Raw genomic sequence first — 25,359 nt, forward strand, 5'->3', positions numbered from 1 at the left:
TAAATAAGGGAAAAAAGAGCAACTCATTAGTGAACGGTAATAAATAACAATAACTTAAATCTCAATAAATATCTTCTCTATATTTCTGTATCTGAAACAGATGCATTGCATCGAGTAGCTTCTCTGGTCACTGGTGACCACGCATAAACGGAGCTGGGGGTATGTAACATCTGTCTCTCTGTAAACCGACAGGCCCTGCGGGTCCCCCTGCCCCGGGGCAGCTGGGGGCCTTCCCCACTCGCTCTCCTGCAAGAATGCTGCCGAAAACCACAACTGGTTTCCTGTTTCCAAGGACACAAAGGAAATACCTTCAGGTTTGTTTTTAGTCTTGAGGACCAACTTTTGGGTTCCCAGCCAACTTCTTCCCACCCCACGCACCATGTTCAAAATCCATCACCGACCGTCCACAGAAACTGCTGGCTGTAGCAAACCTCGGGCCTCAACGTTCAAATTCAAAGGTAACGATCTCTTGTGTCTTTGCTTTTTTGTTTTGTTTTTGTTTTTCTTCCTCCTCTCCGGGGTATGTCTCCGCTGAGTGACAGAAAAAATAAACCTTTCTTGCTTTCAGCAGTGAAACGTCACGACAAGGAACGACCCCAGGATTCCCGTTTCCCGGGTGTCTCCAGACAAGGGAAAAGAAACCACAGGAGATACACTGGCTTGGTTTCAAGTGCATCCGCCACTGCGCCCGCGCCGGGCCACGGTGGGCTTGTCGGGTGGGAGGAAACACCCACCCGGGGACACCAGCCCTGAGCTCCTGGTGACATGGGCTGCCGGCCGGGAGGGTCCAGATGGCTGTTTCCACTCCCGTCCGCTTCTCCGTAGCTGGATCTCCCTCTACCAGGCTCCCCCAACGGCTGCCTTCCTCCTCCTCCTCCTCCTCCTCCTCCTCCTCCTCCTTCCTCCTCCTCCTCCTCTGCCTCCTTGGTCCTCATCTTTCATTCGGGGCAAACATTTCCTGGGAACCTTGGTCCCTTTCTTTGCACTGTAGCAGGAATGCAATACACAGCAGTCTCTGGAGCCGGAGTCAGATACACCCACACCTTTTAGCGGAATGCTTTCTTAGAATATGGTAAACCAGGTTGTCATCTAAAAACGACAGGTCGTCATCGTAGGCGATGGGTCTGCAGCAAGCCTGCCCTGCTTTGTCACTCGCCAGCCTTCTACTTTTGGATAAGTTTTTTAATATTTTGTCGTACATGGTCTCGGCCGCGTCGCAGGAGCCGCTGCAGTACCTAAAAATCAGTTCCTCCTTGGTTTCGTAGCCCAAGCCCAGGTCAGTGACGTTTAAATGTATCGCAGTCAAGACACAACCCCGGTTTCTGCCCCTCGGGCCTCGCCGCCCCTTCCCCCTGGAATGTTCCGGGCCGGCGGCCGCGGCCTGCCTATTCCGCTCTCGTCTCGCTGGCATGGCCATTTGTTTCTCAGGTGACCTTTTCAGCCTTCTGATGGTGGCCTGAATAAAATCCATGACGTCATCAAACTGATCAGAATAGTCCTCCGGCACGTTTGCTGTTCAAGGAGAAAACAGACAAGGTCACATGAGGCGACCGGATGGTCTCGAGCAGTTTCTCTATCCAAGTGCCTCCGAAGGTCAGCCTAGGGGGGACCCTCAGCCACCCCAGCGGCCGGCCAGGCCCAGTGCGCCCCCTCCCCCGGAGCACAGAGGCTACAAGGCACCCAAGGCTCCACAGAAGGAAAAGGATCCAATTCAAAGAGGAGGCCAGCACGGCGGGTGACACGCTTCCCTGCCGAACACAAACCCCCAGCAGCGCGTCTCTCGTTTGTCACATTGGGCATTTGTAACAAGCCTGTGCTGCGGTGGCTGGGAGCAGGCTGGGCCTTGAAGGCCTTGTCCTGGCCCAGACTATGAGGTAGTAGTGGGTCCCAGATGGAGGGCGCCCGGGAAGGGGCTGGGATGCTCACTGAAATGCAGATTCCCGGCCTACCCTGTGGGGGAGGCACGGGGAGGCGCCAGGGAATCTCCATTTTCCGTGAAGTCTGGGGTAGGTGGCCCGCGGACCATACTTTGAGAAACCCTGTCTTAGAGGGTGAGAAAGGGATTATCTTAGGGCGGGAAGTCTTCCAACATTGCTGCTTTCACCCGGGATAACGAGTACTCTTCCCTGGAACCTTTCCCCCTCTCGACACCTCTGGGCGGCTGCGTGGGAAGACAATCATTTTGATAAAAGAAATGAAAAGCTCATGACTTCATCTGTATGTTAAAAGTTCCTTAAAAGCTTCCTGAAAACAGCCTACTTTTCACTAACAGAGAGACTACCACTTCCGTGGAACAGAATGACTTAAAAAAAAAAATGGCAATACTGGAAGAAGACATTTAAACGTTTCAGCAGTAAATGGAAGGAGACGCTGTTCGTGGAGCGAGGCCAGCCTCTGCTGCGGGCTGCCACATGACCCCTGGGACCTTTGCTTGCACACGGGACAACAGATGGGCACTTTAGGGAGATCACACAGAGGAATAAGGGGGCGTTGCTTCTCAGATGTTTGAGAACCTTGGGTTAGGGCGTGAATTCCCAATCTCTTGGGGTTTCCAGCTCTGTTGCAGCATTTGCTTTGGCTGATCGAGTAAGAGGTGAGCAACTATTTGAACAATTTAATACATTTCTAAAAGGAGAAAGTCATTCAAACCCCTCATTATTAGGTCCTAGGCCTTTTATGCTTCCCTTTCCCAATTTCAGGTAATTTAGCAAGTTTAGGGGTGTATGTGGCTTAGACAAAGATACCTCAAATAGTTGTGGGCAAGAGTGAATGTGTTTGCCAAGACTATGGTAAAGCAGAGAAGGATTCCTCTGTGCCTAACCCATGTGACATTGTTTTGTCGTGGGCTGATTGTTAAAACAAAGGTCAGGTATCCTGTTGCATAAAACAAAATCCAGCTAAGGCAACTTAACAATATCTATTGATCAAGCAAAAGGTCTATTGATCGACACTGATCTTTCGGTGTAGATTATATAGAATATATATAATATAGGATACATAGCAATGAAGAGAGTGGAGATTGTGTGGGCTCCCCAGAACACCTCGTGGTCTGAGATCTCGGATTTGGTGCTGGACAGGTCCGGTGCCTGGATGTCACGAAGCTGCTCCCACCCTGGTCTGAGCCCCAGCACCTCTGTCTGGGTTACCTCTGAGCTCCCTACCCTCTTTCAGTCTATTTTTCACTCAGCAGCGGGAGCGATACTCTTTAAACTGTAAATGCAGGTCATGTCCCTCTCTGCTCCAGACCCTGCAGTGGCTGCCCATTTCCTTTTGGAGCAAAAGCCAAAGTTCACCCTGGCCTAAGGTCCCACCTGACCTAGCCACCCCTTCTTGTCCAACCTTTTTTACCTCTGACCTTCTCTTCTACTTTTCTTTCTTCTTCTTTTTTAAATTTTTTTTAAGATTTTTTATTTATTTATTCATGAGAGACACACAGAGAGAGAGGCAGAGACACAGGTAGAGGGAGAAGCAGGCTCCATGCAGGGAGCCCAATGCGGGACTCGATCCCGGGACCCCGGGATCACAGCCTGGGCCAAAGGCAGATGCTGAACCGCTGAGCCACCCAGGCGCCCCTGCTTCTCTTTTCCCTTACTGTCTCTCCTCCAGCTTTCCTGGCCTCCTTACCATTTCTCACACACACACACAGTTTCTCAACCTTAGCCTGACTGACATTTTGGGCAGGGTCGATCTTTGCTGTGGGAGGCTGTCCTCCTGCATTGCATGATGTGGCATCCCTGGCTGGGAGACACCAGGAGTACCCCCTGACGCTTTTCTAGCTGTTGCCACACAGCCCTGGGGGCAAAGTCACCTGGGTTGAGAACCACAGATCAGACACAAGCAGGAACTCAGCCTTTGGGCTGGCTGTTCCCTCTCTGCATGTAACACTGTTCCTGCACGGCACCCAGTCGCCCCTCACTCCTACATCCCCTTCAAGTCTTTACTCAAATGCCCCCTCCACCAAGTCACATCCTGACCTCCCTGTTGAAAATATAATGTGTCCCCAAGCCTACGTCTAGACCCCCTGCCTCCCTTCCCCGCCCCCCACCATAATACTATCTTCCCAAACACTGTGCAACTTATTTCTTATGTTTTTTATTTATTGTCTGTCTTCTCTGATAGTAAGTCACCTCCAGGAGGCAGGGACCTTCGCTTGGCTCGTTCACCAGTGGATCCAAGGGCTTAAAATAGGGTCTGGTCCCTGGAAGCCCTCCATGATTTTTGAATGAAATATGGCACTTTGAAAGGGGAGAAGAAGGAGTCTTCAGTGTTTCAAGGGGACCCTTGGGTTAGGTTGGCAACCACACCGTAATGAAATAAACGGCTCCAGGGTAACAGCCCACGTCCCGCAGGAAGCGGCCATGCCCTGAGTGCCACCGTCATGTCACACCTGAGAGTGAAATATTCACCTGCAGGCCCACTTTCCCCATCGGCTTCAGGCAGCACTGACCTGCTCTCTCTCACTGTCCGCCTCACTTGGAGTCTGGGAAGGGGAGGTGGGGGGGGGCAGGGGAGGCAGGGGTCGCCTCCCTCAGGGGGACCCGCGTGGGAGGGAACTGAGTTACCTCCTCTGAACCAACCGCTTTCTAACTGGACTTCCTTAAGAAGTTCTCTTTCCTTCTTAAAACACAAAGACCTTTAAATCACTTTGGTTTATTTTGAGGAATGAGCTGTTTGTACTATTTGTGATTTTTTTTCAGTAAGAAGCTCTGAAGAGGAAATTAGGTGTGCTCGGTTTCAAAAAACTGAAATTGGAACTTCTAAAATACATATATATATTTAACTGAAATACAGAAAATGTCTCCATGTTCCCCCAAAGACCCTTTGTTTTACAAGAGGACTCACTTGAGGCCCCCCCACCACCCTACACACCCTCTATTCAAGAATTCCTGAATAGATCAGTCACTTAAGAACCTGGGGACATAGAGAGTTAAAACCGATTCAGAATCAACTGAAGATTAATCAGAAATGAGGATGAAACATTACTATAATCTTAACATAAACTCACGGGAAAACATTAGAGTTGTAAAAGTTCAACTAACGCTGGTTTAGAGACTCATTAATTTATGCAACAGTAAACTACGTACTTTTATATTACTGGAGTTATAACAACAATTCGAATAAGCATATATAATGTTCTTATTTATTGCCTGACCCTTTCAAAATTCCCAAAAAGCCTTTTCCCTCCTTTTTATGACATTTTGACTGAATGGCTTTTTGTCCATTGGTTTTCCGTGCCAGATAAAAGAGCACCTTATTAAATTTGAATTTCAGATAAATTGCAAATAAATGTTTAGTATAAGCCGTCCTAAATAATGCTTGTGACATACTTATACTTTCTTACAAGAACGTTTAGTTCCTTAGTTTTAAATTCCAGTTGGCTTTTTTAGGGTGCTGAGCGTAGCAGTGTGAATGCACCACCCACTTAAGCTTTTGGGTAAGGTGGTGAACAGATTATTAATCCTGAATTAAAAGGCTTACAGGAACCTGCGAAGCAGTCAATAAATGCTCAATGTTAAACCGAAGGGTATAGCTAATAAGAACTTTTCCTTTGATGGGAAAATCCCCCTCGTGCCTGATTGTTAATATGGAAATATTTACTGAAGCCTGGGTTTCAGGCCGTAGGCAATTCTTATTGAGCCCAAGGGTCTTTCTTTTTTTTCCCCCCTTCCCTTTTTCATTTCTTCTCCTTCTTGAAAAATAGAGCAAAAAACAAATATTTATTTTGCAAGTTTTACATGGACATGAATTTTGGAAACCAGAAAAGGGTAACATTATATTTTCCAAACCACAGAGCAAATAGGCCTGTCTCTTCCAACTAAATTCCTAATTCCAGGCCTTTTGATGCTGACCGAGTTCACTTATAGAGAGGCGCCTTAATTAATCAACATGAGGCATTTCGGGGGCATGGGGAGCCATATGCTTCTCTGTGCCTGTCCTTAGAAATTCTGCAGAGGCCTCGAACCCCGCGCCCTGGCAAGCCCGTAGCTGGCCGTATCTTCCAAGAATTCACAGAGCTGAAGGGAAAGAAGGGGGGCGGTTAGGGTTTGGATTAGTTCCCTAAATTAAAACTTAATGGCATATCACTTTCTTCTTCATCCTATAAAGAGCTTGGCAAGATGTCAGCCATACAAACAGGCCTCGTTAGTACTAACTTTGATAGTAAAACACTTGCAAACCACAGAAGAGGAGCATCATTTTTAAAAAATAGGTCAAACACTTGCTCATTTCCCAGACTCACTTGGAGGATATGTCTCAGCAAAACATATCCATCTAAAAGCTAAAGTTCTTGAAAAATCAAAATGCTCAGATGCATTTAAGTGATCCTTCAGTATGCAACCAAATATTTTGGCATTATTCTCTTTAAAATATTTTAACTTTGATGTGTCCTCTGTATAAACAGCGTTATTTAAACAAATGAAACCTTGTACCGGGGAATATTTCTGGGAACAAACCGTTCACAGCAGAGACCTTGCCCCTCCCTCGATTATGGGCAAAGACCGTAAAGTCACCTCAGGAACAAAGGATGGGGATATTGACTAGTTTGTAAAGGAAATTGAGTTTTTATAGGAACACTGGTAAGGACTCCGAGTACTCCTTGTAACAGCCTAACGAAGAAGGACCAAATTCAAAATTCTTAGTGAAGCTGTTTTTCAGTGGACCAGTCTCCTAAATGTTAGATTTCTCTTAAAAGCAGTAGTTTAACTATATTCTAATCAAAGGGGTCATTTTATATTCGTATCAGGTTGTCCCCGTCGTCCTTGCCTGGCCTTCGGCCTGTCTCCAGCCCACCAGCCCAAAGGGGAGGCAGCGCAGGGTTGTCTGTAAAGCAGTGAGAAGAGCGCAAGTGGACTCTGAGGACGGAGGGAAGGTCTCTGAGGCTCTGAGGGCTCCAGAAAAGAGGGGGCTGGGTCCTAGCACCCACACTACCCCTTCTTAGAGGAATCGTCTCCCACGTCAGTCAGCCTCCAGGAGGCAGGGGCCCCAGAGAAAGGGCCCGACTATCTCTTGCTCGGGGGAGGGCCAGCCTCTGGACTCCCCTGGAAGGCAGCCAGCTGCTCTGCACTAGAAGGGCAGCGGTTAAAACACGGAGGACCCTGGCTGAGCGCCTGCTTAAGCCAAGGCCACACAGGTGACAGGTGCATCTGGAACCGGTGCCCAGATGGCCTTAGTCCGGGGTGGGCTAGACCCTGGTGGGGCTGGGGTGTAAGGCCTCGGAAAGCCATGCCCGGGGCCGCTGAGGTGCTGGGCAGCCCATCCTCACAGGTAGAGCCTCCTGGAAAAGGCTGTTCACAGACAGGAGGCGAGGGAGAGATGTCCTGGGGGTGGGAAGATCGGATCTGATATTCTTTACCCACCTGGACCCCTGGTAAAGTACCAAGTGCTCGGTAGACCAAGCACATATATGACAAACAGAGGCTCTAGCTATCTATCCATGCACACATAGGCACACATATATGTGTGCATACACATGCGCACACGCACGTCTGCATGAACAGAATCAGCCTGCATGGTTGAGAGAACTCCTCACGAAATTCCCAACTCCTGTCAGTCTTTGGAACATGTTATTTTCATGTTTCAGTAAGATCCGAACATGATTTGTCTTCACTAACGCTGAAGTATTATAAGAGCTACTTTAAAACTCTCCATGTTACAAAATTTCATCATTCTATATTTAAAATAACAGCTTCTGTGATGCACTTAAAAATACTACCGATATAAAGGTGGTACAGATGCCTCCTTTCATACAACATGAACTTTAAAGCCCGACGACATCCCTGCAAGGCTCGGAGGGGGTGGGGGGCTGCATACTATCTTGACTTCACAGCTTGGGAAACGGAGGCTCAGGGAAGATTAAAAAAAAAAAGCCACATGACTCACAAATGTGGATTCGGTTGGTTTAAAGTTCAACCTTGTTCTAGGGCTTCCTGCCACCTCTTTATTTTTAAGTACCAAAAAAAAAAAAAAAAAAAAAAAAAAAAAAAAGCTACTACCATGCAGCTTTTTAAGTCTCGAGGCACGTGGTAATTTACTCTGAACAAGTCCAAGATCTGCTGATTTCACCACATCCAGGGAGAAATCCACTTTCTGTTGGAAAATTCAGGATGAACTGAGTCACATGAAGTAGATTCTCCAATCAGGCTGCCAAGGCCCACAGAATACAGTAACTTGTCTCTGAAAAGGGAAAAGCCAGGCCTTCCAGGGGCATCTCCCATGCCCTGGTTCTTGCGTGTCGCTCTAAGGCAGATCTGGCGATTTCCCAGTTAAAACCGGAAAACCAGCAGCCAAGGGCGGTGGCAGGTTCAGACAGAGAGGCCCCATCTCCGGAAGCTCCTCAAACTCACTCTGGCACCAAGTGATGAGGCTGTCGCCGCAGAGCTAGCAAGAACACAGCCCCAAGTTCCAGGCTGGGGCCAGTCCCTGACCAGTCTCGCGACCTTGAGGGGTCACTCAGCCCTCCTGCGGTCAACCAGCCGTTCTCTGGGGCTCTCCCCGGTGCTAAGGCCCTAAAGGGCAGCCAGCCTCCGTCTTGGGGCGGGGGGAGTGCTGCCAGACGTTCGTTTGCAGTCATCTCTGTCAGGGTGAGGCCCCCCTCTGACAGGTGCCCCAGCAGCATTCTGCCCAGGGCCCCGCGAAGCCCCACGGAAGGGTATTTTAGGGTCTAGCAGTTCTCACCCTCTTCAGTTTACCTCCTGGCTCGGCGCGTTGGTGACATTTGAAATAATCACCACTAAGTGTCTCTCAACCCCTCTTCTTCCTCTGCCTTATGCAGGAGAGGGGAAATGATGTGCAGAAAGGGCACCTAGGTCTGAGGAGGTGGCGCCCCTACACCGCAGTCTTCACCTATAAAGGAAGGGATGGGGCCGATGACCTCTGAGGGACAAACTAAACCCACGTGCTATCAGCCTTCCATCTCCATCACCTGAAAGGCCAATCCTAACCTTGCCATTTTCTTACAATTTCTGTTTTATCCATTTCTGGTTTTGCTGCTTCAAGCATGTGTGGGTCGTACCTACAAGGCTAGACTCACCCACTGCCACTGCTACCAAATGGCTCCAGCCTGCCCCCAAGCTGTTGATGTTTGTTCTTGACCTTCAGTGACCTCTGAAATGTGTGGTGTTATTCCATGAGAACGTCCCAGTGAAACTCTGAAAAATTCTACAGTTTTCTCATCTGCCATGATTTATGCGTTAATTTTGCCACTTCTTTGAATTAATCAAAAATAAAAAGCCTGTAGGTCACTGAGCACCAGGCTGCGGACGCACGTCACATCAGGTAATGATTATCCCTGCTTTTCTATTTTAGAGGATCCACCCCGACCCAGAGTTAGATAGACCATCCTAGTCACTGGGTGCTGTTGGGTTAACTTCAAGAGGGATCTATGGCATCTATTTCCCTAAAAATAATCACCAGTTGAGGCAATTTACTAAGTCACTTGTGACCCTTGCCAGAGCTACCAGTGCATTCTCTTCATGACCAGTGGTTTGTTGACAGTAAGGCATGACATGGGTTTATTTGAAAAGTCTTTGCGTTATAAAAGCACCAGTGTTTTGTTGTTTCAAAAAAGCATTTCTGGATCCTCTCAAGGCAGAAGAAAAAGACCAACTACAACGCAAACCATTTCAGAATACAGAAAAAAGGAGCCTTGGGTCTACTTTTAAAAGCCACTTTGCTCATCAAAATGCCATTTCATTTACCGTCTCCACCTACTTTGACCAACATCACACATGAGAATTATTTATACTATCTTGGATTTTCATCCTACAACTTCAGAAAACTTGTCGTGAGGGTAATGGAAATTATTCCATGAATACAAATAGCCAAAAAGTCCCCACTCAGGAGAGACAGACAGTATATTCATTTCGCGTTCGGCTCTGATTGCCCTGCTCTGATTTCCGCCTATGTGGTCCGCGCTCTCATTATCCTTATGTTAATAATTTCACAGTGATACAGCCTGGCTCCCCCGGAGGGAAATTGCCCATTCTCCTGCTTTTAAGTCACAAACACACCCACCAGGGTGTCCATTTGTTAACTAATCCGTGAACACCTGCTGGGAGCTAAAAGCACTCCACAGCCCGCAGGAAACACCCCACGCTAACGAGCACGCCGGGGGCTCCCGCGCGGGGAGCCCGCTGCTGCCTCCATAAACACCTTAGGGAAGGGTGAGCGAGTTACCCGTAAGACCAAGCACACAAAAAGCCACTTGGGAAGCTAGTCCCTTGCGCTGTTTTCAGAGGCGGGTGGTTCCTGAGGGGAAACTCCAAAGGGACCCGGCAGCAAAGGAACCTTGGCTTGGCCTCCCCGCCGCCCGCCTGGGGCCCGGGCTCCAGAGGGCCCTGGGTTCTGCGCCCTTCACCCCTCAGCCTTGGGGGCGCCTGAGCTGGCCACGAGGACTGCCTGCCCCGGGGCGGGGGTGAGAGGAGAGGAGAGGAGAGCAGGTCAAAGTGCTCCCTATCCCTGGAGGCCGTGTGATGGGCTCCTGGGCCCACGGGAGGAGGGGCTCCCCACGCCCCATGCCGGTGAAGGGCTTTGCTGGCACCTCAGGGTTCAGGGAGCCGCTGGCGCATGGCTCCCACCCGACGGCGCCCCCGGCGCCCCCACAGTGACTTCCCCCTCTGGCCCTCTGCAGAGCCGGTTGCGGAGGGGCTCGGGGTGGCCGGCCTCAGGCTGCCCTTCGTCCAGGCCCGCCCGGCCGCCTGACCCTGTGAAGTCCCCATTTCCCCTCCAAGGGGGGTGAGTCCGCGTTGCCCACAGTGGAAGGAGGTTCTCGGCTCCGCGCCCCAGGGCATCGGCCGGTGGCACCTGGAGCCTCGGCGGTGGTCTGCGGAGTGGCCCCGTCAGCCACGTCTACACCGCGGGCGGCCCTGAGAGCCTGGAGGAGAGGGCCTCGAGGCCCCGGGCCGCGGTCTGCTCTCGGCCTGGCCTGCGGGCAGGGGAGCAGGCCTGGGAGCTGGGGCTGCCTCCCCTGTGCTCTCTAGGGACCCCCCAAGTTAGCCGCCACACGTGGGCCAGCTGCGCGCCCAGGAATGCTGCTCTTCTGTCCTCGATGGTGCGGGTCGGTGTCTGCAAACTGAGGCGCCTGAGAACTTGCTGCGCGCGGTTTCAGAGCCGTCGCTTCCACGCGTGCTCCTGGGGACACTGGCCGGGCCGCGAACACGCCGGCGGCCCCGCTGACCATCAGCCTTGCGGCCCGCGGGCCGGCTGGGCTCTGTGCACACCTGCTGTCCCGGGCTGGCGGCGCGTGCAGGTGCCACGGGGACAAGCCGGGCGGCGTGGCTCCTGACGGGAGGCCGCGTCATCGTGAACTTAGCATTCCCCGGGCGTTGACCTGAGTCTCACCACACGGACGTGGTCATGCAAGTCCAGATGGATCGGAGTGTGCAAAACAGCAGCTGATACATCCCACAGTTTTCAAAACGGTCTATGCCATGGTGAGCAAGGGCTTGGGAGCCGGTCTCCAGGAAGGTAAAGAGGCAGCGGATCAAAGGCCACGTGTGGCTCCTGATTACGGGAGACCAGCTACCGGGGCTGTTACTGCCACAGCCGGGGCCCGCGGTCACCTACTGGAGAGCGGTACTGTCGGGCTTCCTGGGCCCGAGAATTCAGCTGTGGCCACATCAGGTCGCATCCTTGCTGTTGGAAGGTACACGCCGAAGTATTTGGTGCTACGTTTGCAATTAATTCTCAAGTGGTTCAGGGAAAATAAATGAAGCAAGATGCAAACAGGAGGTCAGTCTCGGTAGAGGATACATGGGTGTTCGCTGTACCATGACCTATGTTCTGTGAAGTCCCACGCGAATCAACCAAGATATACTGAAGTGGGTGGCTCTGTATTTCAGTCTGGCCAGATACTCATGGCGAGGCCCCGGGCTTTATCTGTCTGTCCATCTACGCATCCATCTATTCCTCACGTGACCAGGACCCAGAGGTGTGATGGTTGTCACGGATGTACATTAACATGTGTCTTTGAACTAGAAATGAAGTCATGTCTTTTCGGACCAAAAAGTTAATTTATCTGAGTGGATTCGTTTGACAGTTTTCCCGTGAATTGAGTAAGTTAAATCTGCAGCTCTAAGATTTCACCAAAAATATGTCTGGAGCACACATACAGTTTCCTTTCGGGCTGGAGGTTACATCCGGTACAACTATTACACTTCTGATTAAAAAAAATTTAGGTATCCTCTTAGAAGCGTGCAACAGATTGTCAACATTCTTTCTTGCAGGTTTGCAGACAAAAAACTTTTAAGACTTTTAAAACCATGCCTTTCCATCTCTATCACCTTATTAAAGTCATGCAAAAAGTGGCATAACTGGTAGATCCCCAGTAGTGACCCAGCTCTGTCTATGCAAATCCACTCCTCTGCACCCTGTGGACACTCATGCAGTCACCCAGGGTTTCCCATGTAAATGCCCCCTTTCCCAGGGCAGAGCGGGACTGATCTGAGCACAAGTACCTCCTAGAAGGCCTCCCAAATGCTGTCAGCCTACCAAACATGCGAGCAGGCCTCACCTCGTCCCCAAACGTTAGGGAGCCCCCTGTCACTGCACAAGCATCAGCGGTATAGGTGTCTGTACAGGAATTCACGTTTCCCTCCTTAAAAGCTTCTGGTCTGGGCTTCAAAGCAGCCATTAATTATATAACCTAGGTCCATGGCCACCCAGATGGGAATGAAATTAGGGCTTAGGGGACGCCTAGATGGCACAGTGGGTTACATGTCCAACTCCTGATTTCGGCTCAGGCCATGATCTCCCGGTCCTGAGATCAAGCTCAGTGGGGAGTCTGCTTGAGATTCTCTCTCTCCCTCTGCCTCTCCTGCTGGTGCTCTCTAAAATAAATAAATCTTTTTTTTTTGTTGTTGTTGTTTTTAAAAAGGGCTTAAGGAAAATTAAATATTCCCTACTTCTATTAGTTTGCTCTTTTGATTTCCTTGAAAAATCTGTGTTTCAAGGTTAGTGAATGTATTTTTAGCAAGCCAATGTTTGTGTTTGCTTAATCTACTAATATGGGAGCACAGTCTGTGTAAAGCCAAGAAGCCCTACTGGCTTTGAGAACAGAAGCCTGAGGCCTGAACTCTGGTTTCGCCACTTACTGGATGTGTGACCTTGGGCAATTCTCTAGGACCCATTTCTTCATCCATAAAACAGGGGAGAAATGTATCTCCTCCTGTCCAGTAGAGCTCAAACTTATTCAATTTTCTGATAAGATATAGAATTTATTTGTTAAAAACTAAGTCAACCATGTGGATAGCTAAGAGGTGCTGTGACGCTAATTTTAATATTCAGTCCGTATTTGTAGTTATTCACTTCCCTGAGGATTAATAGGTTGATTCAACTGTGCCTCTGCCTAGAAACGTTTTAAAAATGAGGACCCAATACTTCAAAATGAAAAACATGCCTATGCCACAGATTCTGTCCCTGAGCAGCCTGCGTACCTGAGTAACTCTTGCAGCAAGACAGCTTTGCTGCAGGATCCCACTCACAGCCACCTGCCTGCTTGAGACGCTCCAGTGGCGCCCCACTGCCATCAAAAAACAGCAAACCCGTCTTGTCCTGGATTTTTACAGCATCTCATAATCTGGGTATCACCTACGGAGATATCCTAAATTTCACACCACTTCCGCCACCTGTTCTCAGCACTTGGCGACCGGTCTGGCCTCCTCCTTGTATTCACCACCTGCCCCTTCCCCATATCATGGTCATAAATTTGCCCATGCTTCTCCTTAGTCTGGAATGTGCCTTTCCCCCCTTCCCTTCCCTTCCTAATACCCATCTTTCAAGTACCAGCTCAAATCCTTGCTCCTCCCTGAATCCTTTCCTGCTATGATCTCCAAATCCCAGTGACCTCATTGCTGGGAATTCTTACCATGACCTCAGCTAATGTAAGCCCCTTGGTAGACATATCTGTCTAACAATCCGCCCACCCACCCATCTGACTCTCCACACTTTATAACTAGACCATAAGCTGTTTTAGTTCGCAATTTTGTCTTTTTGATGGCTCGCAGCACCTACTGCATGAAAGATATTTAATACTTGCTTCTTAATGAGTTCAAGTGATTAATTAAAGACTAAGTGTTTTAATTGAATGAAGGTGCTATGGACTGTTAAGTGCTAAAGGAACAAGGATGAAAGGGATGTTGGGGGGAGGAAAGGCCAGAGAGCTTTGATTTTTATATCAGTGAAAGCAGAATCTTTTAAGCGTAATTCTTAGGCTGTTGGATCAGCAGCAGGTCCTAAGACCGGCCAATCCAAATTAAGCCTGAAATAGATTTCTCTAAACAGCAACAGTTTGATATTGGTCTCCAGACTGGGGCCAGAGTAAGATGTCGGTCTCAGACCTCAAGTGAGGAACCCATGCCTCCTGAAAGGGTCTGACATGCAATTTATTGATTTTAAGAGTGTCATCCCAAGGGGCACAGCTCCTGTCCGGCTTCGGTGCTTTATTATAGCACTGCTCATTGACACAGTCGGTAAAGCAAGAAGAAGCAATACGTAGATGGTGCTGAGTCATTCCAAATTCTATATCCCGTAACATTAGATTTGAAAGCTTAACATTTAACCAGCTTCTAGAAGCTTCCTTTGCTGGATAACAACGGGCTGAACATTTACTAGAGTTCACTGAAAGTGTTTTGCTGGGTTTCTGGAACATCTTCAGTTAAATTAAGCATCTTAAATATCCAGCAGGGATCACTTAAAGCAGAAATACTCAATACAGGTGGTCTCCAGCCCACACGTAAGGGTCCACCTGCCGTGGCTCCCTTCTCCTCAGTGGGAGAACAGGGTCTCCCTGACGTGTCCATGGGAAGCTGGTGGTAAAATTCCACAGGAACTAACTACGTGGGCTCAAGAAAAGGGGGGAAGGAGGGAGTGTGAAACCTGGGAAGAGCCAGGGGGAGCAGAATCCCAGGTGAGGCCAGCCTGACAAAGTGCAGACCAGATGACAGACTTCGTGGCCTGCAACGGCCTCCCTGTGGAGGCCTGCATTTCTTTCACTGTCCATACTATATTGTGCTGCTCCGAATTCCACCATGTAGAGCTACGTCTTGGCAGAGGCTGAAGTGAAAGCGTGAGGTGGGAGGAGGCTTTCATCGGGCCGTGGGAAGGAGGAAGATGGCCACTAACAGCTGTAGTACTTGCTTCTGGGCCATGGGCTTTACACAGCATTATCTCATTTAGCCCTCGCAGCAACCCCAGGAGACAGTTGTAAGAGTGTCCCAATTTTCCAGACGAGGAAACTGAGGTTTGAGATATTAAGTAACAGCTGGTCATGTGCCAAGGATGGGATCCAAACCCCTAGTCTGATCTGATGCTGTGAAGTGCCACTCTTGCTTGGGGGAGCCTCCCTGATTTCTTGCTCTTTGCCTTCTTTCTGCAACTTATGGGATCTGGCGCCCTGGTAAGAGGCTCTAGCCTAATAATATTGTGACTCACATTTCAGTTATATTACGGTTTATGCCTAGATTTGTGTGGGTAGGCCCGGGAACTGGATGGCTTGATTTAGAAGATTGTTTCCAAAGGAAATTTCGTAACTTGCTACCAAACTGGTGGAATATAATCCCATCGTATTACAATATATTGTGTATTACCTGTAATTATAATTTAACAATGCTCAATCTTTCTTCAGGTTGGCCCCTAGTCACCCAAGAAGGCTGCCTTCCTAGCCCAAGGCTATTCACATTTGGTTTTGGTTTACGGTGCCACCGAATTGTACCACATCGTGCATCTACCAGATAGTGTATTCCGTGCAGGCAGAGACTTTTGCCTGTTTTGTGCACCAAGGACTCCCCAGCACCTAGGACAGAGCCGGGCACACGGAGGCACACATGAACTGTTTGTTGAATGAATACATGCTTTTAGATCACAAATTTTAAAACTACATGTACTTTGTGTTTTTGACACACATTTAGGGGTGTCCTACATGGCCAGCATCTGGCATGGGCCTACGATGAACTAACCTTTGATAAATTCAGACAACCTCCTGCAACAGGGTTTTAGTGGCTAGTTGAAGACCTTCCTCCCAAATAAAGTGTTCTCCCCCGAGGTAGCAAAACCAGATGCTCTGCTCTGTGTTCAGTGGTCTGGGGACTCCCTGGTCCCAGTTTCAGCCCACCTGCCTCCTGCCAAGGTGGAAGTCTTGCACTCTGCACAAGCTGCTTTACCATGAGGAGCAGAAAAGATTAACTTTCAGCTCTATAATGCTATGACATCTGCTAATTTCACCTTCTAGATTCCTCCTGCCTGCCCTAATCACCCTTTGGAGAAGATGCTGGACAAAAAGCAAAATAAAAGAACAGAGATAGCTCAAGAGAAAAGGATGCCTTTGGATGCCCTCACGGGGAAAACCACAAGTCCTTGAGTTTAGACAAGTTCATAGCTGCCACAAGAGGCAACCACAGCCCATTTATTTTATAGCCAACCTGTAGGCAAGCAAGTGAGCCAATTTCGCCTTCTCTTTGGGTCGTTCGGAATAGAATTCTGGCCGTTTCATTTACACTGGAAGCAGCATAACACACGCAACGTCAGGGGTGAGGGTGGACGGTGTGGCCCCCTTTGAACAGCCAGGAGTGTTTAAGGTCGTAGGAGAGCACCTTTACTCAATCACTAAGTCACAAGCATTTTAAAAGCAGAGGGACTATTTTCAAATGAAACTAGTGACTGATGTTTTTCTACATAAGCCTTAACCAGTTGCACGGTGTACAGTGCAAGATATAAATGTCAGCACTGTGACGGGAGCATGTGGACACTGGTTGAGTGTCCAAAGTCTGCACACTGTCACTATGCTGCCTTCCTGCACCGACAGCTTGCTACCGAATTGAACATACCTGGAAAGAAGTCAACTTGGCTTAGAATGCAGCTCAGTTTCTCTTTGGGAACGTTTCTGTTTCAAGTGTCCTCTAGGATCTATTGGGTCTTCCCATAGATAAAACAGAATTGGGTTTGTTCTGCTGGTTTAAATGTAAATAGAGTAGTAGGACTCTCGTCCATTGACGACTTAGCATCGGTTTTGGGAAAGGGAAGTAATGTCCCCTAGCCCACCTGTCCTTTGCACACCCCTACCCTGGCCCTGATTGATGCTACCTTGCTTGCTCTCTCACTGGTTGTATCTTACATGTGGCAGAGATTTTCTCAGGGTATTATCAAATAATAATCAAATGATTCAACCCTCACCACGCATTAGAGTTACCTGGTAACATCTAAATTTCCAAATGCCCAAGTCACACCCAAAACCAATTAAATCAGAATCTCTCAGGGTGAGGCCCAGCATCAGTATCCTATTAAAGATCCGTGGGCGATTCCAGTGAGCAGGAGGTCTCTCCTGAGTTTTTTCCCAGAGGACAGTTAGGGCAGAACCATGAAGAGCATGGACGGAATCTCATAGCCACTGGTGTTTGGGAGAAGAAAGGCCTCCCGTTACTGCATGGTTGTAACTGTTCACTGAGTTCTAAAGTAAGTAAGTAACTTGTTCAAAGTCAGAATTAGTTAAAAGCGGAGCCAGGACTAGGGCACCTGAGTGGCTATCTGTTGAGCGTCTGTCTTTGGCTCAGTTCATGATCCTAGGGTTTAGGGATGGAGCTTCCCATTGGGTTCCTTGCTGAGTAGGGAGTCTGCTTCTCCTTCTTCCTCTGCCCCCTCTCCCTTTGCTTGTGCTCTCTGTCTCAAATAAAAAATACAATCTTAAAAAAAAAAAAAAAAAAGAAAAGAAAAAGAAAGTGGAGCCAGAACCAAGAGCCAGCATTAAATAAGCCTAGGTAGACAGGATACGAATATGCTAATTAAATTTCCATGAATTAATCAGCTTCATAATCAGGCACAGTGATATTTCTCCCGAACATCCTGGATAGAGATCTATTATCCAACACTGTGTCCTTCTTCCTCTGGTCTAGGCTGTTTGAGTGAATGAAAAGCCACTTACTCAGCTCTCATGGCCACCATTCTGAAGACAATGACACTAAGGGGCATTTTAAATTTAAGTTTCTACTGGAGAAACATTTATATACACCAAGGTGGGAGTTAATGGCCGAAACCAAAGCCTTTAAAAATAAATTTATATAACTAATCGACAGAAACTCCTAGAGCGGTTACTTCCATCTCAAGGGATCAACCGTGTTCTTTTTCTAACTCTAAGTCACTCTTGAAGTCTTAACTTGCCTTTAAAAAATGCATTTCTCCTTCTTTCTTGGGACTTCTGGAAGATGACTTTATTGTTGTAATTAAGCATAAAATAAGCACATCACATTTCCTGCACTGTTTTTAGCTCAGGGCCACTAGGTTTGAGGGACTCTTGCATACAGCTAACTTGCTGGGCTGCTTCTGCTCTGCATATGACTTCAGTTTGTTTTAAGTGCAAAATAGCTAGAGGGATAACGGAAGCGGTTTAGCCAGGGTGACATCCTGACTACAGGTCTGCTTTATTTTGGGGTTGTGTCAAATTTTCTCTTGCTCCCTCTCTTACCTAGATACTTCCCCAATAACCTCTAACTTGTAGCATATGCACATACCTTGCTTTATGCAACAGATACATTTCTGAAGAGAGGTAGGCAAATTACATCAAACCTTAGTTGAGAGGCCCCAATAGAGTGCTACCTAACACACTTTTGAGAGGAAAATCACAAAATTTAGTGGTTTACTTATTTATATGGTCGTTTTATTCTATTTTTTAAAATATGGTGTTCTCTTAAGAGTCAGTATTACTGTCCTGTGTGAGCTCCAGCTTTTTTCCCCCCTAGCCTCTGGCTAGCACTATTCACCCTTAAGTCTTTCTAGAACCGGAACTTTTCTGAACAGCTTTGACACTGCCCAGATGCTCGTCCTGGAAATCGAGCCCCTTCTGTGTTTTCTCTGCCTCTGGCTCGGGTTTGGAAAACCTCAGCCTCTCCCCTTCCAAGGGCAAGGGCAGTTTAGGATGGAAATGCAGTGGTTTTCAGAATCCCAGCACAGCGAGGCACACCCAAGCGGATAAAGGGGTTTGGAAGCAGGAAAACAGAACACAGAAAACAAAAAACAAAACCGGGAATGCGCTGGGCGACGGGAAGGCGGAGACAGCGGGCGAGGGTGTGCCGCCCTGCGGCGGGGCGCGGGGCGCGGGGCGCGGGGCGCGGGGCGCGGGGCGCGGCCTCGGGCGCGGGTGCGTGCGGGCGGGGGAGCGCGCGGGTCACGGTTCTTACAGTCACTGCTCGGCGCGGAGGGCGCGCGGCGGCGGCCGAGGGAGCGGTCTTCGGCGGGCGCCTCGGGAGGCCTCTTACCGGCGGGCAGCGGGAGGGCGGACGCGGTGTGGAGCAGCACCAGGCAGACAGCCACGACATCCCATAACTTCATCTTAGAGTCCCGTCCGGCGGCGGCACCTGCACGGGCGGGGGACAGACCCGCGGACGCGCGTCAGGCCGGGGCGCGGGGCGCGGGGCTCGGGGCGCGCGGGCCCCGCCGAGCCCGCCCCCGCCCCCGCCCCCGCCCCCGCCGCCTCCTGCGCGGCCCGCTGCGCCCCGGGGCGCGGCTTGCTCTCGGCCTCCAGCCTCCCGCCGCCCCGCTCTTCTGCTCCCCCGTCCCGGGGCCAGGGGCTCGGGCGGGGCCGCTGCCCCCCGCGGGTACCGGCCGACGCGACGACACGGGTCCTGGCGCCGCACTCCCGCAGCCCTCACCCCGCATCCTCCGCCCCAGAGCCCCCCCCCCCCTTCCGGCGGCTTCCAGGGGTCCCGGGAGCCCGCCTTCCACCCGAGCAAGCGGTCAGCTGCTCATTTCAGGGATGAACTCCGGGACCCCTTGCCCGGGGTCCCCATCCCGCCATCCCGCCGTCGGGGGCAGGGGCAGGGCTTGGCGGCACCCGCACCCCGCCCGCGCGCCTCGTTCCTCCCACTCGTTTATAGGAGGGCTCTGTCGCGGCCCACCGGGCTGGTGGGGACTCGGGGTTCGGGCCTGGGTGGGCACACCTGCACCACGTTACTTCCCAAAGCATCGGCTCGGATGAAAATACTACTTTCACCCCTTAAGGTCATGAACATTAAATAATGTATGAAAGACGTGGGGGGGGGGCATAAAGTACGCGCTTTAGCATGTATTTTTGCATTTGTCTTGAAAATTTTAACCCTTCACGGTATGCACCCCAAGACCCTCTAGCTTCTGTAGGGTTCGCAGATCCTGGCCCCACAGCCCTCCCCCCCGCCCGCCCCGGCGGAGAGTCTCGAGCTCCCAGCGCCCCGCGTGCAGGAGGCTCGCACCCAGCCGCGGACGCTGCGGAGGCGCACGAGCAGGGGGGAGCCTGCAGCGCCAAAGGTGCGGAGCTGGGGCTCAGCGTTCTCGGCGAGGGGCTTCCATTGGGCTTCTCAGCCCTCAAAACCCCTAGAAAGGCGGACTACAGAGTCGCATTGGGGGGCGGGCGAGAAGAAGGCGCTGTCAGCTCAGAGCCAAAGCCCCACCCAGTTGGGGGGTGTGGAGGAGACCCGGGCACCTCGCGCTGTGGGGGGGCCGGTGTCTTCCTAGTGCCAGGGTTCCAGTGTGCAAGGGAATTCTAGGCGGAAACTCCGCGATTCATGCAACTGATGACCCCCCCCCCCCCCCCCCCCGCATGCGGTTCTAAGGGAAATCTTGAACTTTTTCCATGGGAGAGAGTAACACAGTTTCCAGGTAAACGCAGCATCGTGCCCCGAGATCCCGGGCTTACCGCCTCCCGTGCAGCGGCCCTGCCCCCATCCCCACCCAGGACTCCCGCCCGGATTCCCTCGCAGGCCACCCGGGGAAGCGTTTAATTCGGCCGCCGCCTCCCACCGCCGCGGAGACGAAAGCATTTTCCATCCCTCGGGCGGCTGCTCGCTACGCAGCTGTGGGCCTCGGGGTGTTGGTAGGGAACCCCGGGCGCCCTGCAGCTCCGGGCAGCTCGTGCCGCGGCGCCTGGTTTACAAACCCGGGGGAGAGCAAAGGCTCTGGGTTCTGGCGCCCGGGCCCAGGCACCCCCGCACCCAGGCCGTGCAGAATGGACGCGCCGGCGGGGGCCGGGGGCACCCGAGGCTCCCGCCCGCTCGCCCCGGGGCCAGCTCCAGGCTGCGCGCGAAATGGCTGGCGGCCCCGAGGACGGGGAGCGCGGGGCTAGGGCGCCTGTCCAAGTCGCCGTGCCCGCCGGCAGGCACCGGCAGAGGCCCCAGATTGCCCTTCCGCCTTAAGAGGGGTTTTCCTTTTTTTTATTTTTTCCCTGCTTGGCCGACGCAGAGCTTTTTAAATTGGACGTGGAGATCCTCGATTAGAAGTGTGGAGAAGCTGGCAAAAGAGGTGAAACCGTGGAAAAGACTCCGCTTCGCGGGAGGAGGCTCCCGGCTCCCGTGCCCGCTGCGGCGCAGGCCGGGAACGCGCCCCCCACCCCCCCGCGACAGGCAGGGCGCATCCCTGCCCCCGAGCACCGCGGGGCCGGGCCCCCTCGGGGCGGCTCCGTAGTCCCCGGTATTTGCAGGCCGGAGGGACCGGAGGGGGCTCGGGGCCGAGCACACCCAGAGGTCCCAGGAGGAGGCTTTTCTCAGAGCGCATCTGGGCCCCCCGCCCCCACCGCGCCGCTTCCCGGTTTGTCCCTTTATCGCTTTCTCGAAGCCCAGGCGCGGGGCGTGTTTCTGCTGCAACCGGCCGCCTTGGCTCCGCGCGCGAGGGGCTGGACGCGCTGCCACGTGCGGTAACCACGCTCTCCTCCCGAGGTCAGCTCCGCCAGGGGCCCCCGCTCGCGTTCTCGTGCCCCCCAGCCTGCTCCCCCCTCTGCGCCCGGGCCGCGCGCGCCCCGCAGAAAGGAGCGCGGCGCGGGCGCGGGCACCTGGTGGTCCCCAGGCCCGCGGCGCAAAGGGCGCCCCGGGGCGCCAGTGCCCGCAGGAGCCGCGGCTCGCGGCGGGGCGCTTCTGGGTTCCCAGCACCAGGGGGCACCAGAAACCGCCCGAGTCCCTTAGCGCCCCCGCGAATGAGAGGCTGCGTCGTCATTCGAAGTCTAAGATCCGAGAACAAGCACCCCCGCCCCGTGCCCCTGCCCCAGTCCTCCCCAAATCCAGGTTGCCCCCCGGAACTTCCGGGGGCGCTCACCAGCCTTCCAGCTCTCTGGGCTCCCACCCCCCTTCCTCTCTCCCCAGCTTTCCCCTTCCCACCTCACCTGATCTGGTTTCTCGGTAACCTGCTTTTAGACTGCCCCCTCCCCCCGGGTCCCCCGCGTCACCTCGACAGCTTCCCCCGGGGTGAGCGCCCCCGCACCTTCCTGTCTCGCAGGCTGGGAGGTTTGTTTGGGCTTTGCCTTCAGGATGCAGGTCTCAGGGAGAGACGCGGGAGGCGGTGGGGGTGGGGTGGGGGGCGTAACCCGGGGGGTGGGGGGTAGGGACAGAGGTGGCTGGAGGATGTCTCGCTTTTCTTAAGCGTGCCTCGTGTCGCAGCCTGACGGAGGGCTGATTGTCCCCAGACTGTTGGGCCCAAGACCGGGGGAAAGAAGAAGAATGAGGGACGTCTGCTGCATGCAGTTCTGGGGAGAAATCTCCCTGATAAGGGGCCCGAGGCCAGAATCCAGGTCCGGGGGCCCCGAACCCCTGTGCGAGAGTGGACTGGGGACGCCGCGGGCTCCCTGGACACCTGACGCTTGTTGAAAAGGCGCCACGGTCCCCCTACCCCGCCAAAGCGAATGTGAGGGCGAGGGCTGGTCCGGGCGGCGGCAGCCCGGCGGCCCCCCCTGGGGGCTTTGCAGGAAGAGGTACGTGCGGGAGGTTGGAAGCCGCAGTTCCTTTTCGGGACACTTAAATGCATATTCAAAGTGCTGTGGAAGAGTCTAGTAGCTCCAGCACATGGGCGGCAGGGCCGGAAGAGTCGTGTTTGTCCCCGCCAACGGGCAAAAATGTTGGGAGCACGGGGTTGCGCAGCCTCCCCGCCCCCCCCCCCCCCAGCCGGGGCGCGCGCTTCGGCTCCGCCACCCGCCGACCCGCCAACCTAGGGAGGCGCCTGGGGGCCGGGGGTTCCGGTGAGAGTCCGCTCCCCTCCCCAGCGAGGGTTCACTTCCAGCGGGTGGGGCCGGTAAACCGAACCGCGGCGCAGTCAGCCCAGAGGTGGTGCGAGGTAGTGGCGGGGGGTGGCACCGGGGAGGTGGCACAGAGTGACGGGAGATAAGAGGTCATTAAAGCGATCCCTTCGGTGGCCTCGCGCGGACACCGAGGAGTTTCCAGGAGCCACTGGAGGCGGAGACCCGCGTCCCGGACGGTTCGGGCGGCCCCTCTCCTAACCTCGACGGGCGCGGCTAGTCGGGGGTGCGGGCGTTAGGAAAGTGCAAGCAGCCGGGTCCTGAAGTGGGCGGGGAATGTAGCTCCGCAGGACGGCTGCATGGCGCCCGGAGGAGGGGAGCCCACTATTTTTAGGTCCTCAGCACCTTTGCAGCACTGCCTCCCGGGGTGTGCGCCTCCCCTCGGAGGACAGACGCAAACAGGCTCGGGAGTAAGTGACACGGCCCGGCCCGCAATCGTACGGCAGCTGCACGTCCCGCCGGTCGCGGGGGTTCAAAGACGACCCCAAACCCACACGCCCGCGCCTTGACGGAAGAGCGCCCCGCCGCGCCGCGGAGGGATAGTGACCCTCTCGGGCATTCTGGGGTCTGTAGGCGTCGGGGCGCCAGAGACGTGTGCCCACGTGGAAGGGCGACCGGTCCCCGCAGGGCCAGCCCCTCTCCGTCCACTGCTCTGTCTCCTCTGCCCCCGGCGCCTCGGCCCCATCTAGTCTTTCCTCCTTCCAATCTCCCCCGCCGCGCGGGGGTCCAGCCGCGCCCCCTCCGCCCCGCGCGCCCCGCAGGCCGCCGCGCCCGCCCGTCCGCCCGCGACTCCGGCGGCGCCATCCGCCCCCTTCTGCCCCGGGCCGCTCTCCCGCTTACCTCGGATCCGGTCTCCGCAGACCCCCGGTTGGACATTAACTCCAGGAGCCCCGAGTCCCAGCCAGGAGCCCCATCCGGGCCGAGGGCAGGAGCGCAGAGCCCCGCCCAGCAGGTCAGGGGCGCGAGGTCGCAATCCCGGGGCAGCGAGGGCGCGCAGGAGGCGGTGGCCAAGACTCCCGCCGCCGCCGCCTCGAGGAGGGCGAGGGACGCCGACAGCTCCCCCGCCGATGCCCTGCACCCCCCGAAACCGAGGTCCGGGCAGCCGCCGCTGCCTTGGGTGGGGGGTGGGGGGTGACACGGCCGCGCGCGCCGCGCTCTGCGCGGGCCCGGGCGCGGCGGGCGGCTCAGCGGCGGCGGCCGCGCTCTGCGCCTTCTCGGGGCGCAGCTCCTGGGAGCGCGAGACGGGCCGGGCTGATGCTGCCGCCGGAGCTGAGGTCTGGCCTGGAAATCCGACAGAGACACCACGTCAACCGGCGCGGGGAGTCCCGTGAAGACATGAGGGCGCCAGGAGCGCAGGCTGGTCCTTGAGAGCCCGGGCCGGGGGCCGGGAGGGGGAGGGGAGGCGCGGGGCCCCGGGAGGGGGGGCGGGCGGAGGCTGTGAGCGAGGGAAAGCGGAGCAGCGAGGAGGCGCCCGAGCTCCCGAGGAGGGGGCTCGGGGTGCGGGTGGGTGGCGCGAGGCGCTCCTCCCCGGGGTGCAGGGAGAGCGCTCAGCGCGTGCAGACGCCCCGGGCTCGCGTCGCCTCCCTGCGGGGCGCCCCGGGGACCGTGCGGAGCTCCGCGCGCGCCACCGGAGGGGACAGTCTGAACTTGGCCGCGGTGCTCCGCGCTGGGAGGGAGCGCGCTCCGTCGGGCGGAGGCTGCACCGGGCGTTCCTCGCGCCTGTCGAAGGCTTCCCCCTTCCTTCCTTCCTTCCTTCCTTCTTTCCTTCCTTCCCGGGCCTCGCCCTCCCGCTTCCCTGCGGGCCGACGCGGCGGGCGGAGAGGAGCTGCGCGCGGGAGCGCTCCCACACTCCGGCGGAGAGACGCGGAGCGGCGGGGAGGGAGGCAGAGCGTGTGCCAGGGGACGCGCAGAGCGGGGATGGATTTATAGGGCTCTCACTCCGTGACGCGCCCTGCAGTGGCTTTTCTGATTCGCTTTCTGACCTAAACACACATTAGTTTAGCCCCCATGCTAGGGCCAACACGGTCTCCAAATACCTGCTGGCTGAAGTCAGAGGCTCTGCATATCATGTATTACATGGCAGGCAATGAAGAAGGCTTCTGAGGCTGGCCGGCTTCTCAGTCCTAGGCTCCATTTTCATGCTGTTGTAATATAATATCAGACGTGGGGTAGGCACATACATTCAAAATCCCAATTCCAGAGGAGTAAGGTCATTTTATCAGGAACGGGTCAAGGGAGGTTGGGCTAAACCTGCTTTTATCCCCATTTTTGAAAACGCAGGATGGGAAACCTAAGCGAGCGCTCCCTTGGGTACTGAGTGTCCAGTGAGCAGGGACCCAGCTCCCACT

The 25,359-nt window shown here is 53.8% G+C and overlaps 1 protein-coding gene across 3 annotated transcripts; it reads right to left on the bottom strand.

Moving 5' to 3' along the window:
- Positions 1-928: 928 nt before the first annotated feature.
- Positions 929-24,299, bottom strand: GDNF (glial cell derived neurotrophic factor). 3 transcript variants are annotated; one of them, XM_041747101.1, is made up of 3 exons: positions 23,852-24,299; positions 19,239-19,337; positions 929-1,512 (listed from the first exon to the last, which is right to left on the bottom strand). In XM_041747101.1, exons 2-3 carry the CDS (start codon positions 19,309-19,311, stop codon positions 1,028-1,030), a joined length of 558 nt encoding a protein of 185 aa, XP_041603035.1. In that variant the 5' UTR covers positions 19,312-19,337; positions 23,852-24,299; the 3' UTR covers positions 929-1,027. The 3 variants fall into 3 exon arrangements, with proteins under 3 accessions (XP_041603035.1, XP_041603034.1, XP_041603033.1); XM_041747100.1 differs by having other exon boundaries at positions 19,161-19,337; XM_041747099.1 differs by lacking the exon at positions 23,852-24,299 and adding an exon at positions 22,169-22,202 and having other exon boundaries at positions 19,161-19,337.
- Positions 24,300-25,359: the final 1,060 nt, after the last annotated feature.

Source organism: Vulpes lagopus, chromosome 3 (assembly GCF_018345385.1).
Source record: "Vulpes lagopus strain Blue_001 chromosome 3, ASM1834538v1, whole genome shotgun sequence".
Classification (NCBI taxonomy): Eukaryota; Metazoa; Chordata; class Mammalia; order Carnivora; family Canidae; genus Vulpes; species Vulpes lagopus.

Coding starts and splice junctions, on each gene's coding strand:
- GDNF (XM_041747100.1), bottom strand. CDS start 19,311: ATGAAGTTATGGGATGTCGTGGCTGTCTGCCTGGTGCTGCTCCACACC. Junction 1,513..19,160: donor CTCCGCGCCGAGCAGTGACT/GTAAGAACCGTG, acceptor CTCCTTGAACAG/CAAACGTGCCGGAGGACTAT.